Raw genomic sequence first — 13,482 nt, forward strand, 5'->3', positions numbered from 1 at the left:
AGCTGATAGTAGAGCTAGAGTTTGATCAGGATTGAGTTGTTTTTTGATAGCACTCCTTCATAGAAGGTTTGTATAGTTCCATCTGTGATATTAGCAATCTTGATGGTCATTGTCTAGATTTGTGCTTTATTAGACGTGTAGAACTCATTGCCAGTAAAGAGGAATTTTCTATCTTTCTGTATTTACGAATTCAAGTGTAGGCCATTTGTCTTTGATATGAACTATACATGTCCTTGATTTTTCAGAAATGCTTACATACTGACCCAGACAAAAGACCCTTCTGTGCTGAGCTCCTGCACCATGACTTTTTTCAATTGGATGGATTTGCTGAGAGGTATGATACTGACCCACGCATTTCAAGTTGTACCAACCTGGGCTTAATGCAAGGTTTCTGTAACAATTACTGGCTGTTTTTCTGTTGCCACCTACATGCAGTGCCTGGGGAGGGGGCCCCACATGCACTCACTAGAGCTCCCACCCAGGTCACGAAGCAGTCACTTCATGCTTCTCTTCCTGTCTCTCTGTGGTGACGTCTACCTCTCAGGTCACTGATCTCTCTGTGGCTAACAACTGTGTGACATCATCACCTTAGGTGCTCCTGCAGTTATAAAGCTGCCGTCACCTGTCGCCGCCAAGCTCACAGCACGCCGAGTCCTGTGATGCCGCTGACACTGCTGCTGTGCTGGACAACTCGGGTACAACAGACCTGTGGGTGCCTGAGCTGCTGGGCCATCCTTTATGGTGCACCAGCTGCGGCTCAGTGCAGCCGACAAAACCAAAGCTAGTGAGCTGAGTGGCAGTGACACGTAGCTTAGTGAAAGACAGCTAGATTCTCATATTTGCTTCTGTATTTAATTAGTTGTAACATGTTGTTTTGGCTAAAGTATGTGGAAAAAACTCTGTTCTCACACAAATATGTAGTTGGGAAACAAAAGGATGTTTTAATAGTCTATTTAGAGACTTAGTCGGTATTCTTTTTTTTTTTTTTTTTGAGACAGAGCCTCAAGCTATTGCCCTGGGTAGAGTGCTGGGGCATCACAGCTGACAGCAACCTCCAACTCCAGGGCTTAAGCGATTCTCTTGCCTCAGCCTCCCAAGTAGCTGGGACTGCAGGTTGCATAATACTCAGCTATTTTTTGGTTGTAGTTGTCATTGTTTGGCAGGCCGGGGCCAGATTCAAACCCACCAGCTCTGGTGCATATGGCTGGTGCCTTAGCCACTTGAGCTACAGGTGCTGAGCCTTTGTCGGTATTCTTCTTTGATTCTATGTGAAAACTTTGATTCTATTCCTCCTTGATTGATATTTGCAGTTTCCTAAAGGTTGCATCGTAGAATCTGAAACCTTATCAAAGAAGTTCTCTTCCTCCATGACATTAAAATCTAATTGTCTATCTTGCCTCTTAAATGGACCTTTTACTCACTTATGCATTTGTAACAGCATGCTTTAGGCTTTTGGAAAACACTGATTTGCTAGGGTATGCAGATCTTGAAAATGTTGACATATTTCATCATACAGTATCAAAAAGTTAGACCGGCCGTGGTGGCTCACACCTGTAATCCTAGAACTTTGGGAGGCCAAGTGGGTGGATTGCCTGAGCTCAAGATTTTGAGACCAGTCTGAGCAAGACCCTGTCTCTAAAAATAGGTGGGTACTGTGGCAAGTGTCTGTAGTCCCAGCTCCTTGGGAGGCTGAGACAAGAGGATCACTTGAGCCCAGGAGTCTGAGGTTGCTGTGAGCTATGAGGCCATGGCATTCTATTAAGAGGGATAAATTGAGACTCTGTCTCAAAAAAAAAAAAAAATCAGAAAAGTCTGTAAGTATTGAAAAACTGCTAAGCTTACACTTCCACAGAATTCTAAGTTTTGTATAAAGTTTGAATCCTCATCGTTGATGCAAATATTATCAGTTATTTTCTTTGAAGTGACAAGCTCACATTGTTTACTTGTTAAAAGAAGATGGCTGGCTTGGCGCCTGTGGCTCAAGTGGCTAAGGCGCCAGCCACATACACCTAAGGTGGTGGGTTTGAATCCAGCCCGGGCACGCTAAGCAACAATGATGGCTGCAACCAAAAAATAGCTGGGCGTTGTGATGGGCACCTGTGGTCCGAGGTACTTGGGAGGCTGAGACAGGAGGCTCGCTTGAGCCCAGGAGTTAGAGGTTGCTGTGAGCTGTGATGCCATAGCATTCTGCCCAGGGCGACAGCTTGAGGCTCTGTCTCAAAAAAAAAAAAAGAAGATAGCTGCAAAAATAACCTAATTCTGAATAACTATACGTCTTCTGGCCTTTTGTTCCAGGATGCAAGTGTCTGGCTCCGTCTGTGTCTCAGTCTCGTAGTGCTTTCTAGAGACGGACTGGGCACTTGGCTTCTGGCACAGGCGCTCTGTGCATATTCCCATTTTGTCATGTGCAGTATGAAGAGATGTGCTCCAGGGTTTGGCTTTAGTAAAGTTAATGTGTAAAAAAGTATTTTACCAGAGACATTCTTACTGAAACTGCTTTTTTTTTTAAACTGAACATGTGTGGTTGTGAACAAAACAATGACTGCCTAAACCTTCTGGTGCAGTTTTACTCATCGTTGCTTTTGTGCCACCAAGGCAATGTTCACCTTCATATTAAAGTCAAAGTGTCTTTGACCTTGTCAACCCCGAAAAGGTCTTAGAAATTGCTAAATGTCTACAGACCACCCTTTCGGAATTGCTGATCTAAGACCAGGTGTTCACGCCTGTAATCCCAGCACTCTGGGAGGCCGAGGTGGGTGGATTGTCTGAGTTCACAGGTTCCACCAGCCTGAGCCAGCGTGAGACCACGTCTCTAAAAATAGCTGGGTGTTGTGGTGGGCGCCTATAGTCCCAGCTACTTGGGAGGCTGAGGCAAGAGGATCGCTTGAGCCCTTGGTGTGAAGTTGCTGTGAGCTATGATGCCACAGCACTGTACAGAGGGCAACAAAGTAAGACTGTCTCAAAAACAAAAACAATTGCTGATCTATGCCATGGATTTTCTCATTTTCAATAACATAGTCTAGTTTAACACTCAATTTTTAAAAAAATGAATATCTTAGAAATCAATTTTTTTTCTTGGTTTATTTGTCTCATACCAGTTCATTTTATTGACATATATATGTATATATTTTTATGTAGGTTTTCTCAGGAACTACAGTTAAAAGTACAGAAAGATGCCAAAAATATTTCTTTATCTAAAAAATCCCAAAATAGAAAGAAGGAAAAAGAGAAGGACGATTCCTTAAGTGAAGAAAGAAAAACACTTGTAGTTCAGGTAAATTTTCATATTTAAATTTTAAATTCAGCCTCGGCACCTGTAGCTCAGCAGCTAGGGTGCCAGCCACATGCACTGCCTGTAGTCCCAGCTACTTGGGAGGCTGAGGCAAGAGAATCACTTAAGCCCAAGAGTTTGAGGTCACTGTGAGCTATAACACCATGGCACTCTACTGAGGGTGACATAGTGAGACTCTGTCTCAAAAAAAAAAAATTAATTCAATATACTTATTTTCCCACTTTTTTGAGAAAAAAATGAAGACTTTATATTATATAGAGTTTACTGAGTGGTGAACAAGTTGTTAACTTTTAGCTTAGTTGTATATATGTGTCTTTTTTATAGATATTACTTGTCTAAAAGCCGAACATTTGGTATTTGGAGTTCCTATTGTACGCCACGCTGTGTGGTAGTTCTTGTTAGGAAAACTGCAGCCATCCAGGAGCACCCAGACGTGTGTGTGCACATACGTCCATACATCCTGATGCTCCTGGATGGTGGGGGGTTTTTCTTGAGACAAACCCTAGCTCTGTCACCTAGACTGGAGTGTAATGGTCTCATCATGGCAAAGACACCCCCTTTCTTCCTTAAATGATACGAGTGAAAATTATTGGTTTTAGAATTTTACGTAAAGTAGAATTTTTGAAAATTGGGATTTGGATATTTAATTTAGGTTTGCTTTTCCTGGTAAATTTCCCAGGCACCATCATGATGAGGTAATTCAAGTTCACCACCAACCCACTCCAATCAAGTGAACCAAAAGAAGAAAAAGCTCCCAATTTTGTATTCCCTGACTCTGATTCTACAAGAACAAAAGTGGCATTCTTGATTCCTGTGCAGTTTGCATTTTCTTTTTGTATTTCCCAATAACTGTCTGAGAATCTTGAATTTTAATTTCCTAGGTAGAATAAAGAGCACAGGAAGGCCAGGCGTGGGGGCTCACACCTGGATTCCCAGCAATTGGGGAGGCCGAAGTTGGAGAATCATTTAAGGCCAGAGTTTAAGGCCAGTCTGAGCAGCCCAGTGAGACCCTGTCTCCACAAACAAGAGAGAAAATTAGCCCAGCACAGTGGGGCTTGCGTGTTAGCTCAGCTGCTTGGGAGGAGGAAGCAGTGGGATTGCTGGAGCCAGGAATTTGAGGCTGCAGTGAGCTCTGATGAGACAGGACATGCCAGTCTGGGCGGCAGAGTCTCTCAAAAAACCTCACACACACAGAAAACAGTAATAATGATTTTTTAAAAATGAAAATAAAATGTCACAAAAAGGTGATAGCTATGAAATTCTGTTCTACCAAACAAGTATTTTATAGGAAGAGGTGACTTTTTATTCTCCTCAGGTCACTAACCTTATTGAATTATTTGTTTAATGGTCAGGATACCAATGCTGATCCCAAAATTAAGGATTATAAAGTTTTTAAAATGAAAGGGCCAAAAATTGATGGAGAAAAAGTTGAAAAAGGCAATAGAGCTTCAAATGCCAGCTGTCTCCATGACAACGGGACAAGCTATGTCAAAACAGTGCCTTCAACAAGCCTCAGAGACTGCAGCAACGTCACCGCGGGTCACACACGGCACCCGGGCACGGCGATCCCCCCACTCACACACAATCTTTCTGCAGTTGTTCCCACTATTAATTCTGCAATGGGGACTATACCAGCAGTTCAAAGTTACAGGTATGAATTAAGAAAATAAGGCCAAAACATTGCATAAGGAATTATCTGCGAGTTGCAAGCGTTTGTCAATCTGTCCACCTTGCTTTACTCTCAGAACTCCAGACTCTGTTCATCCTCATCAGTCGTTTCAAAGGACTTTGTGGCTGCACTTGGTAAAAAAGTCCACCCAAGTCCTCTGAAAGTAGGGTTGTGCTGTTTAAGGTCAACGGAAGCTACAGCTGCACTGCTTGATAATGTAAAATAAGGTTGTCGTAATATTAATAAAAGAGCCCAGTGATCTTGGGCAGGTCGCCGCTGCGTGTGCTGGCTGTGAGCATTTAGTGGTACAAAGAAGCTCCTTTGGGGAATTTTGAAGTAATCTGTTTGGTAAGAGGTTGGAGGCTGGTGGGAGGCAGGAAGGCAGTGACACAGGACAGAACGTCTTAGCAAATTTATGTGTGTGTATTTTTGAGAATAGGCAGATTAAATCCTGATTAAATCACACGCCACCTGGCGCTATGTCATTTGGTTTTGTGCTTGACAAAATACTTATTGCTGATTCTAACTTACGTTTCTTTTTATTTTTCTTACAGGGTGGATGAGAAAACAAAGAAGTATTGTATTCCATTTGTTAAACCAAATAAACATTCCCCATCAGGCATTTATAATGTTAATGTGAACACATCAGTAAGTAAACTGTTCTCAGTGATAACAGAGCACAACTGCTATTCAGTTCTAGACTTTTATTAATATCAAATGTGATAGTGAAGAACTGAGAATTTTATTCAGAGACATATTATGCACATATCACCCCGGCCCGCCATAGTCATAAATGTGAAATTCAGAAAGTTTAAATAAGTTTTATTTCTGAAAATATAAATACATTATTACATATTAGTAACAACATCTGCTTTATTTTTTTGAGGAACATAGTAAACTTTCTTAACTTGGTGCTTGCTGATCAGTTCTTCTTTAGATCCAATTTCTATTTGTTCTTCTTTGGAAGAAGTGATCAAGAAAGGAGGTAAAGATGAACGGGGGCAAGGCCCACAGGAGTCTTACCTTAAGGACAATGAACACAGGCAGACCTTGGCCTGGACTCTGTCCCACTCTTGACTGAAGACTAGTACCTCTCTTTGATGCTTTGTGCCCCAATGTTGAGATATGAATATATTATTATTATAAACGTGTGTTTTATTTATGACCCTTTGAATGTATAAATCTGATAGTTTGACTTCATTTTTATTTGTTTTTTAGTTTTATTTATTTAGTTATTTTTTTTCGAGGCAGAGTCTCGCTCTGTCATTCTGGGTAGAGTGCCATAGCATCTTAGCTCATAGCAACCTCAAACTGTTGGACTCAAGCGATCCTCTTGCCTCAGCCTCCCAAGTAGCTGGGATTACAGGTGCCTGCCATAAAGCCCGGCTAGTTTTTTTAGAGATGGGGTTCTCACTCTTGCTCAGGCTAGTCTTGAACTCCTGAGCTCAGGCGATCCACCTGCCTCAGCCTCCCAGAATGCTAGGATTATAGTCATGAGCCATCATACCCATTCTGAACTCGTTTTTTAATTTTATTTTTTGTATTTGCAGATAGTTTTTCTGAACTAATAATTTTACATTACAGCTGATTTGAACCAAGAGCCCTTAGTACTTCTATTCAAAGCGTAAGCAGAGGCTCGGCGCCCATAGCACAGTGGTTACGGCGCCGGCCTTATACACTAAGGCTGGTGGGTTGGAGCCTGAGCTAGGTCTGCTAAACAACAATGATAACTGCAACAAAAAATAGCCATGTGTCGTGGCAGGCACCTGTAGTCTCAGGTACTTAGGAGGCTGAGGCAAGAGAATTGCTTAAGCCCAGGAGTTTGAGGTTACTGTGAGCTGTGACACCATGGCACTCTACCAAGGGTGACATAGTGAGATTCTGTCTCAAAAAAAAGAAAAAAGCAGAAACATCTAAAAGAAAGAAATTCAAAAGCTCAAAGCATTGTGGAACCTCAGTGGCTTAATGTTATCATTCATTATACATGTGCTTGTGTGTATTTCATCATGACATGTGGGTTTTTTTAAGCAAATCACATAATCTCTCTCTGTGTCACTTGTTTTGAAAATGTGAAAAATGTGGTTTCTGTGATTCTTACATGAAAAAGATTGGGAAAAGCATTAAATGCATAAAGATGTAGAGTTTGAGTGCTACTGCTGTCCTCACTTTGTTATTTTTTCTGACTTTATCTACTATGAAGTAATAGTACTCAGAAAGGATAGGGAAATAATTGGAATTATAATTCTTTACTTCATGAACTATATTCCTAGGAAGATATTATTATGTGCTAATTCTGAGGAGCAAGACCAGGACAAATATGGAAAAATGAATAAAAAGATTATATTAGAAAATTTAAAAGCAAGTTTGAAGAAGATGAGATACATATGTGAAAATGAACCGTTCAAAATTAACGTCGACCACCGCAGCTATTTGCTGAGAAGCCTAGGAAGTGTCGTGAGGCCCAGCCTTGCTGGCATTTTCAACCTTTAACTCCTTTCCAGCACTCACATTGATGATTGGCAGAAGGAGAAAGTCAGACCAGTTAAATTAGCTACTTGTTAGCAATTTTAGTAAACTTAAAGAGGGAGAGGTTTGAAGTAATTGGATGAAATTGTCTTCTGTGTGATCAATGTCCTTCAGCTTTTTAATTATTCTCTAGACCTCCAATTTCTCAAGGTTTAGGATGTGGACATAGAAATTACAGAAGGGGAAGCCTACTTAACCTGGAAGCTAATTCGTGTTAACCATTCTGATGATATTAGGTCTCCACTGAAAAGAACCTTTTCCAGGCAAATAAGAAAAGAAGGGAATACTCCAAGACAGATGTCCGTCTGCCCGAACTGAACTACAATCATCTCCCTGAGCTCAGAGCCTTGGAAGGCATAAGTACGTTCACGATGCTTTTACTTCCTGTAGCTATTTTTTTATTTACACATTTACTTGTTTTTATAGCCCCTTTGTTTAAAATGTACATTAATTAAACAGAATATCAAAAATAAAAATTCATAATAAACTGTACATACTTAAGTATATAAGCAATGCCAATAGCTAGTTCAATACCAACTTGATGTCAGCCTGCTTTCAGGCACTGCATAATCAGTGCTGGCTGATCATTGGAGATCCTATTTCCATTTATTCTTTTTTTGGAAGACGTAATCAAGACAGGAGGTAAAGGTTAGTCCGGACAAGACCCATTGGAGTCTTTCCTTGGTGAAATGAAGAGAGGCTTTCTTAACTTCTCAGTTGAAGATCAGTACCTGTCTCAAATGTTCACATACCCATACCAACTCCATACTGAGAGTTACATAGAAGATGTGAAGAACTAACAAAGCGTCTAATACTTTTACTGTGTTTTGGTCATTTTCATCCAGCTCGAAATTCCAGGCTAGTAAAGAAAGAGAACAAAATTCTTTCAGAATCTCGAATTCCTTCTCTGGCTGCTATTGACTTGCACACCCCCGGTCTCTCATCACATCAGGTACAGAAATACGTTTGTACATTGGGTGGACTCGGCTTTCTCTCATACTTGATGAAGTATTTTAGGGAAGGTTTTCCCTTAAGAACTGGACTTATTGGTGAGATCTATGAAATTTTTCTTGCTGATTTTGTGTGTAATGAACATGTGTAATGAACAAGAATTCATGGGGCGACACTTTGAAACTATGTACCTATACCATGGCCATCCAATGTGCTTACAATTGATTAGTTATTTATGTCACTGTGGACTCTTAGATCCCTATTTTGTTCAGTGGAATATAATTAGTTGCAATCATTTATTTTAAAGCTTACATACAGTAAAATTCACTCCTTTTGGTCTAAGTTTTAACAAATGCATAGAGTCTGTAACCATTAACTATAATCAAGATAAACTACAGGTTCATCCTTCTCCCTGCAAAATCCTCCCTATGCTTTTGTAGTCAAACCCTCTGCCCGCTCTTAGACCTTTGTAACTGCCAGTATGTTCTTCATCCCAGTAGTTACCTCTTCCCAGAGCGTCATAGAAAGCGAATGAAACAGTTTAGGTAATTTTGAATCTGGCTGCTCTCTCTGACATGGCACCAGACATTCTTCCGTGTGATTGAATTTATCAATGGCACGCTCCTTTCTATTGCTGAGTGGTAGTCCCCTGTGTGGGCACACCATCTGTGTATCCCTCTCCCAGACGAAGGGCAGTTAGGTTGTTTGCAGGACTGAGGTTTTCGTTAATGCAGGCTTTTCCTCCCTGTCTCCCTCCCTCCCTCCCTCCTCCTTTCCCTCCCATCGGGTCTTGCTCTGTCACTCAGGTTGAAGGGCAGTGGCAGCCTTCTTTCTGGAGGCTTTCAGGGAGAATCCAACTCCAGGCTCACTTCAGGCTGTGACAGAATGGCAGAATTCAGTTGCAGCTGGTTGCAGGGCCAAGATCCCTGTTTCCTTGCTGGCTGACAGCGAGGTGTTGTTTCAGTGCCAAGAGGCCACTCAGCATTCCTTGATTCATGGCCCAATCCCTCCTTCTTCAAAGCCAGGAACAGTGGGGGAATCCTTCTGACACTTTGAATCTCTCTGACCGCTCCTCTGCGGTCCGCTCTGACCTACTCTGCTGTTACATCAGGGCCACCAAGACAAGGCCAGCTGATTAGTAACGTTAATTCTAAGCACAAAGTCTCTTCAGACAGTACTGAAATGAGTTCGATTAACTGAGCCTCAGTTAATCAATTCGATCTTATGAGCCTCTCTTTATAGTTCTGCTGACTGCAGAGTGTATAGACCATTAACATTTAACGTGACCCTTGATGTGTTTGGTTCTAACACTATTATTTTGTTATTTGTTTTCTGCCTGTTCTCTGTTTTTTTCTTTCTGGCTTTCTTTTGTTCTTGAATATTTTTAATATTGGTTTTGAGATGATATCTCCCTATTTTTTTAAGTGATTGAACTAGGGATTACGACATAAATAGCTAATCTTTCATCACCTACATTTTACCACTTACTATTAGACATGGAAACCTTGCAAACATACTCCCACCCCCCATTCGGACTTGACTTCGGAACTATCAATTGTATCACATTCACAGACCTTGAAAACCTCACCACACATGGCATACTTTTTGGTTTACACAGTCATAAATATTTTAAATAATTTATGAGAAAAAAATTATTTTTCTGGTTATTTACCATTTCTGCTGTCCTCTGATTTTTCCCCCTCGATACCAGTTTTCCTCTGGTGTATTTTTTCTCTAGCCTGAAAAACTCCCCTACGTATTTCTTGCAGAGCAGTTCTGGTGGTGACAAATTCTCATAGTTTTCCTTTATTTGACAGTGACTTTACCTTAATTCCTGAACTGTATTTTCACTGGATATGGAATTTGTGTTGACAGGCATTTGTCTTTTCTTTTTTTCTTTTTTTCTTTTGCCTCAGCAGTATAGAGATGTTATTCCTCTGTCTGCTGATATCCTGATTCCTGGTGGGGGAGTTCTTAGGCGTTTGAATTGCTGTTCCCTGCTTCTAATGTTTCATTTTTCTCTAGCTGCTTTCAAGATTTAATCTTTATCTTTTGTTTTCACTAGCTTGAACATGATGTGTCTAGGTATGGTTTGCTTTGAGTTTATCTTCCTTGGGGTTTGCCAAGCTTTTTGAACCTGAGAACTTATATCTTTTACCAAATTGGGGGAGTTTCTGGTCATCGTTTCTTCAGGTATTTTTTCCTGCCACCATCTATTTCTCCTCTCCTTCTGAGATTTTAATGACACCCGTTAGAACTTTTGGTATTTTCTCACAGTTACTTCTGTTTATTTTTTAAAAATGTTTTTTCTTTCTATTCTTCAGATTGGATAATTTCTTTTTCATTTTTTTAAATTTGTTTTGAGACAGTCTCATTATGTCATACTCTGTAGAGTACTGTGGCGTCACAGCTCACAGCAACCTCAAACTCTTGGGCCTAAGTGATTCTCTTGCCTCAGCCTCCCAAGTAGCTGGGACCACAGGCACCCGCCACAATGCCTGGCTATTTTTTTTGTTGCAGTTGTTTAGCGGGCCTGGGCCGTGTTCAAACCTGCCACCTTCAGTGTACATGGCTGGTGCCGTAATCACTGTGCTTCGGGCACTGAGCCTATTTTATTTTATTTTTTTTATTTTTGTGAAACAGTCTCAGTCTGTCACCCCGGGTAGAGTGCCATGGTTATAGCTCACAGAAACCTCAAATTTGGGGGCTTGAGTGATCCTCTTGTCTCAGTCTCCCAATTAGCTGGACTACAGACTATAGCCTGGCTAGTATTTTCCATTTTTAGTACAGACAGAGTCTTTCTCTTGCTCAGGCTGGTCTTGAACTCCTGAGCTCATGCACTCCACCCTCCTCAGCCTCCCAGAATGCTAGGATGACGAGCGCTGAGCTGTCCATTCATTTCAAGCATGTTTTCCCTTACTTCATGCAGCGTAGTTGTACTGGCTGCTTTAAGGTCTTTATATTATGATTCCAGCAGGTTTTTGTTTTTATATTTTTATAACAAGTAGAAGAGGTGGGTTATAGTGGGCTTACACTGCCAGGCATATGAGAAGTGTCTTTTAACGTATGTATAAACTAAGAGGTAAAGAATAATATCCCTTTACTTCATTCTTTTTCATGTAAGCAACTGGAACTATGAATAGTTTATTCTAAACATCTGTATTTGAACAACTGGATCTCAAAGAGTTGTGAAGTGGAACTTCTACATTACTGGAAACTGACAATGCTTTGTTATTAATGTACAGGTCTCAGGCACACCCCTATCGGATGGTTCAGAGCCTGACTTGCCTCGAATGGAACACCAGCACTGAGGGCCACTTTGTTCCTGAACTGGGTAGGTCTGGTTTCCCACATTTAAGGTGTGCAGGCTTTCATGGGAGATATTTTGTGTCTTGCTGAAGACCAGATGTTTCAGTTGAAACATTCTCTGGTGATGGATCCCATGAGAAAGAAGTCCTTATAGAGAAAGAGTATGCCACTTAGAGACCCAGAAGTATTATTTGTTTCAGGGATAAAATCATTTTCATAGAGCTCACATCTCTCAAACTAGTTTCTGGTGTTGTATTGGATATAGCAACGTGAATTCAGGGTAGCAAGTGCCTGAGAAGGTTGCACACTTACTGCTCTCATCAGTAATGTGTCGTGTGCGCTTATAAAGCAAGGTAGACAGAATGATTACAGTCGCACCTCACGTGGTGTTCTGAGAAAGACTTCTGGAGGCAGTCTCATCACTGCGCAGACATCCTGGTGTACAGACACGAAACTGCATGGTGTGGCCTGCTACACACTTAGGCTGCATGGGGCACAGTGTGCCCTGGCTACACGCCTGCACTGCTCCTGTCCTGAATACGGCAGGCGGCTATAACACAATGGGACACAATACGTGTCTCTAAACGTATCTAGAGGTAGAAAAGGTAATGTATTGTGCTAAGTGTCACAACAGCTATGATGCTGTTAGGCCACAGGAATGTCCCTCCTTAATAATCTACTGGGGTCACTGTCAAATATGCTGTCTGCCATCAACTGAACTGTCATTATATGGTACATAACTGTACTTGGTAATCTCTCCCCCATAAAAAGGGATCAGTGTTATACCAAATAATTGCCTTCCATTTCTTTATTTATGTATTTATTTTTTGAGACAGAGTCTCACTATGTCGCCCCAGTGTCACAATTCACAGCAACCTCAAACTCTTGGGCTTAAGCAATTCTCTTGCCTTAGCCTCCCAAGTAGCTAGGACTACAGGTGCCCACCACAATGCCCAGATTTTTGTTGTTGTTGTTGCAGTTGTCATTGTTGTTTTACCTGGCCCTGGCCAGGTTCAAACCTGCCAGACTTAGTGTACGTGGCTGGTGTCCTACCCACTTGAGCTACAGGCACCACCTATTGCCTTCCTTTTAAATGTAACTTTTTCATATTAAAAAAAAACAAAACAAAAATATGACTTTTTGAGAGATAATTTGCTATTTGCTCAAGCTCATTAACTATTTAAAATATGATGGTGATAGAGTCCCACATTCTCCTAAGTGTTCTATTGAAATTAACTTTATAAAGCTTTTTTTTGAGACAGAGTTTCACCATGTCAACCCTCAGTAGAGTGCCGTGCCAGCACAGCTCACAGAAACCTCAAACTCTTGGGCTTAAGCAATTGTCTTGCCTCAGCCTCCCAAGTAGTTGGGACTACAGGCACCTGCCACAATGCCTGGCTATTTTTGGTTGCAGTCATCATTGTTGTTTAGCAGGCCTAGGGCCGGGCTTGAACCCACCAGCCTTGGTGTATGTGGCCGGCGCCCAACTTTATAAAGCATTTTGAGCATCTGTAGCATCAAAGATGAACGTGCTAGGCAGCGCCTATGGCTCAGTGAGTAGAGTGCTGGCCCCATATACCAAGGGTGGTGGGTTCAAACCCGGCCCTGTCCAAACTGCAACCAAAAAATAGCTGGGCCTTGTGGTGAGCACCTGTAGTCCCAGCTGCTCAGGAGGCTGAGGCAAGAGAATCGCCTAAGCCCAAGAGCTGGAGGTTGCTGTGAGCTATGATGCCAC

The 13,482-nt window shown here is 41.5% G+C and overlaps 1 protein-coding gene across 2 annotated transcripts in view; it reads left to right on the forward strand.

The window, feature by feature from the left end:
* The window catches only part of CDKL2 (cyclin dependent kinase like 2), a 36,629-nt gene that overhangs the window by 22,229 nt on the left and 918 nt on the right, over positions 1-13,482 (forward strand). Inside the window, exons 7-13 of one of the 2 annotated variants that reach the window (XM_003790078.2) lie at positions 246-334; positions 3,139-3,274; positions 4,645-4,943; positions 5,516-5,609; positions 7,724-7,847; positions 8,333-8,439; positions 11,684-11,772. In XM_003790078.2, the coding sequence (XP_003790126.1) occupies positions 246-334; positions 3,139-3,274; positions 4,645-4,943; positions 5,516-5,609; positions 7,724-7,847; positions 8,333-8,439; positions 11,684-11,749 (915 nt within the window). In that variant the 3' untranslated portion in view covers positions 11,750-11,772. The remainder of the gene's footprint in view (positions 1-245; positions 335-3,138; positions 3,275-4,644; positions 4,944-5,515; positions 5,610-7,723; positions 7,848-8,332; positions 8,440-11,683; positions 11,773-13,482) is intronic. The other variant, XM_003790077.1, reaches the window with a different exon arrangement.

The sequence above is a fragment of the Otolemur garnettii genome, unplaced genomic scaffold (assembly GCF_000181295.1).
Source record: "Otolemur garnettii isolate 467f Iridium unplaced genomic scaffold, OtoGar3 scaffold00039, whole genome shotgun sequence".
NCBI classification, from domain to species: Eukaryota; Metazoa; Chordata; class Mammalia; order Primates; family Galagidae; genus Otolemur; species Otolemur garnettii.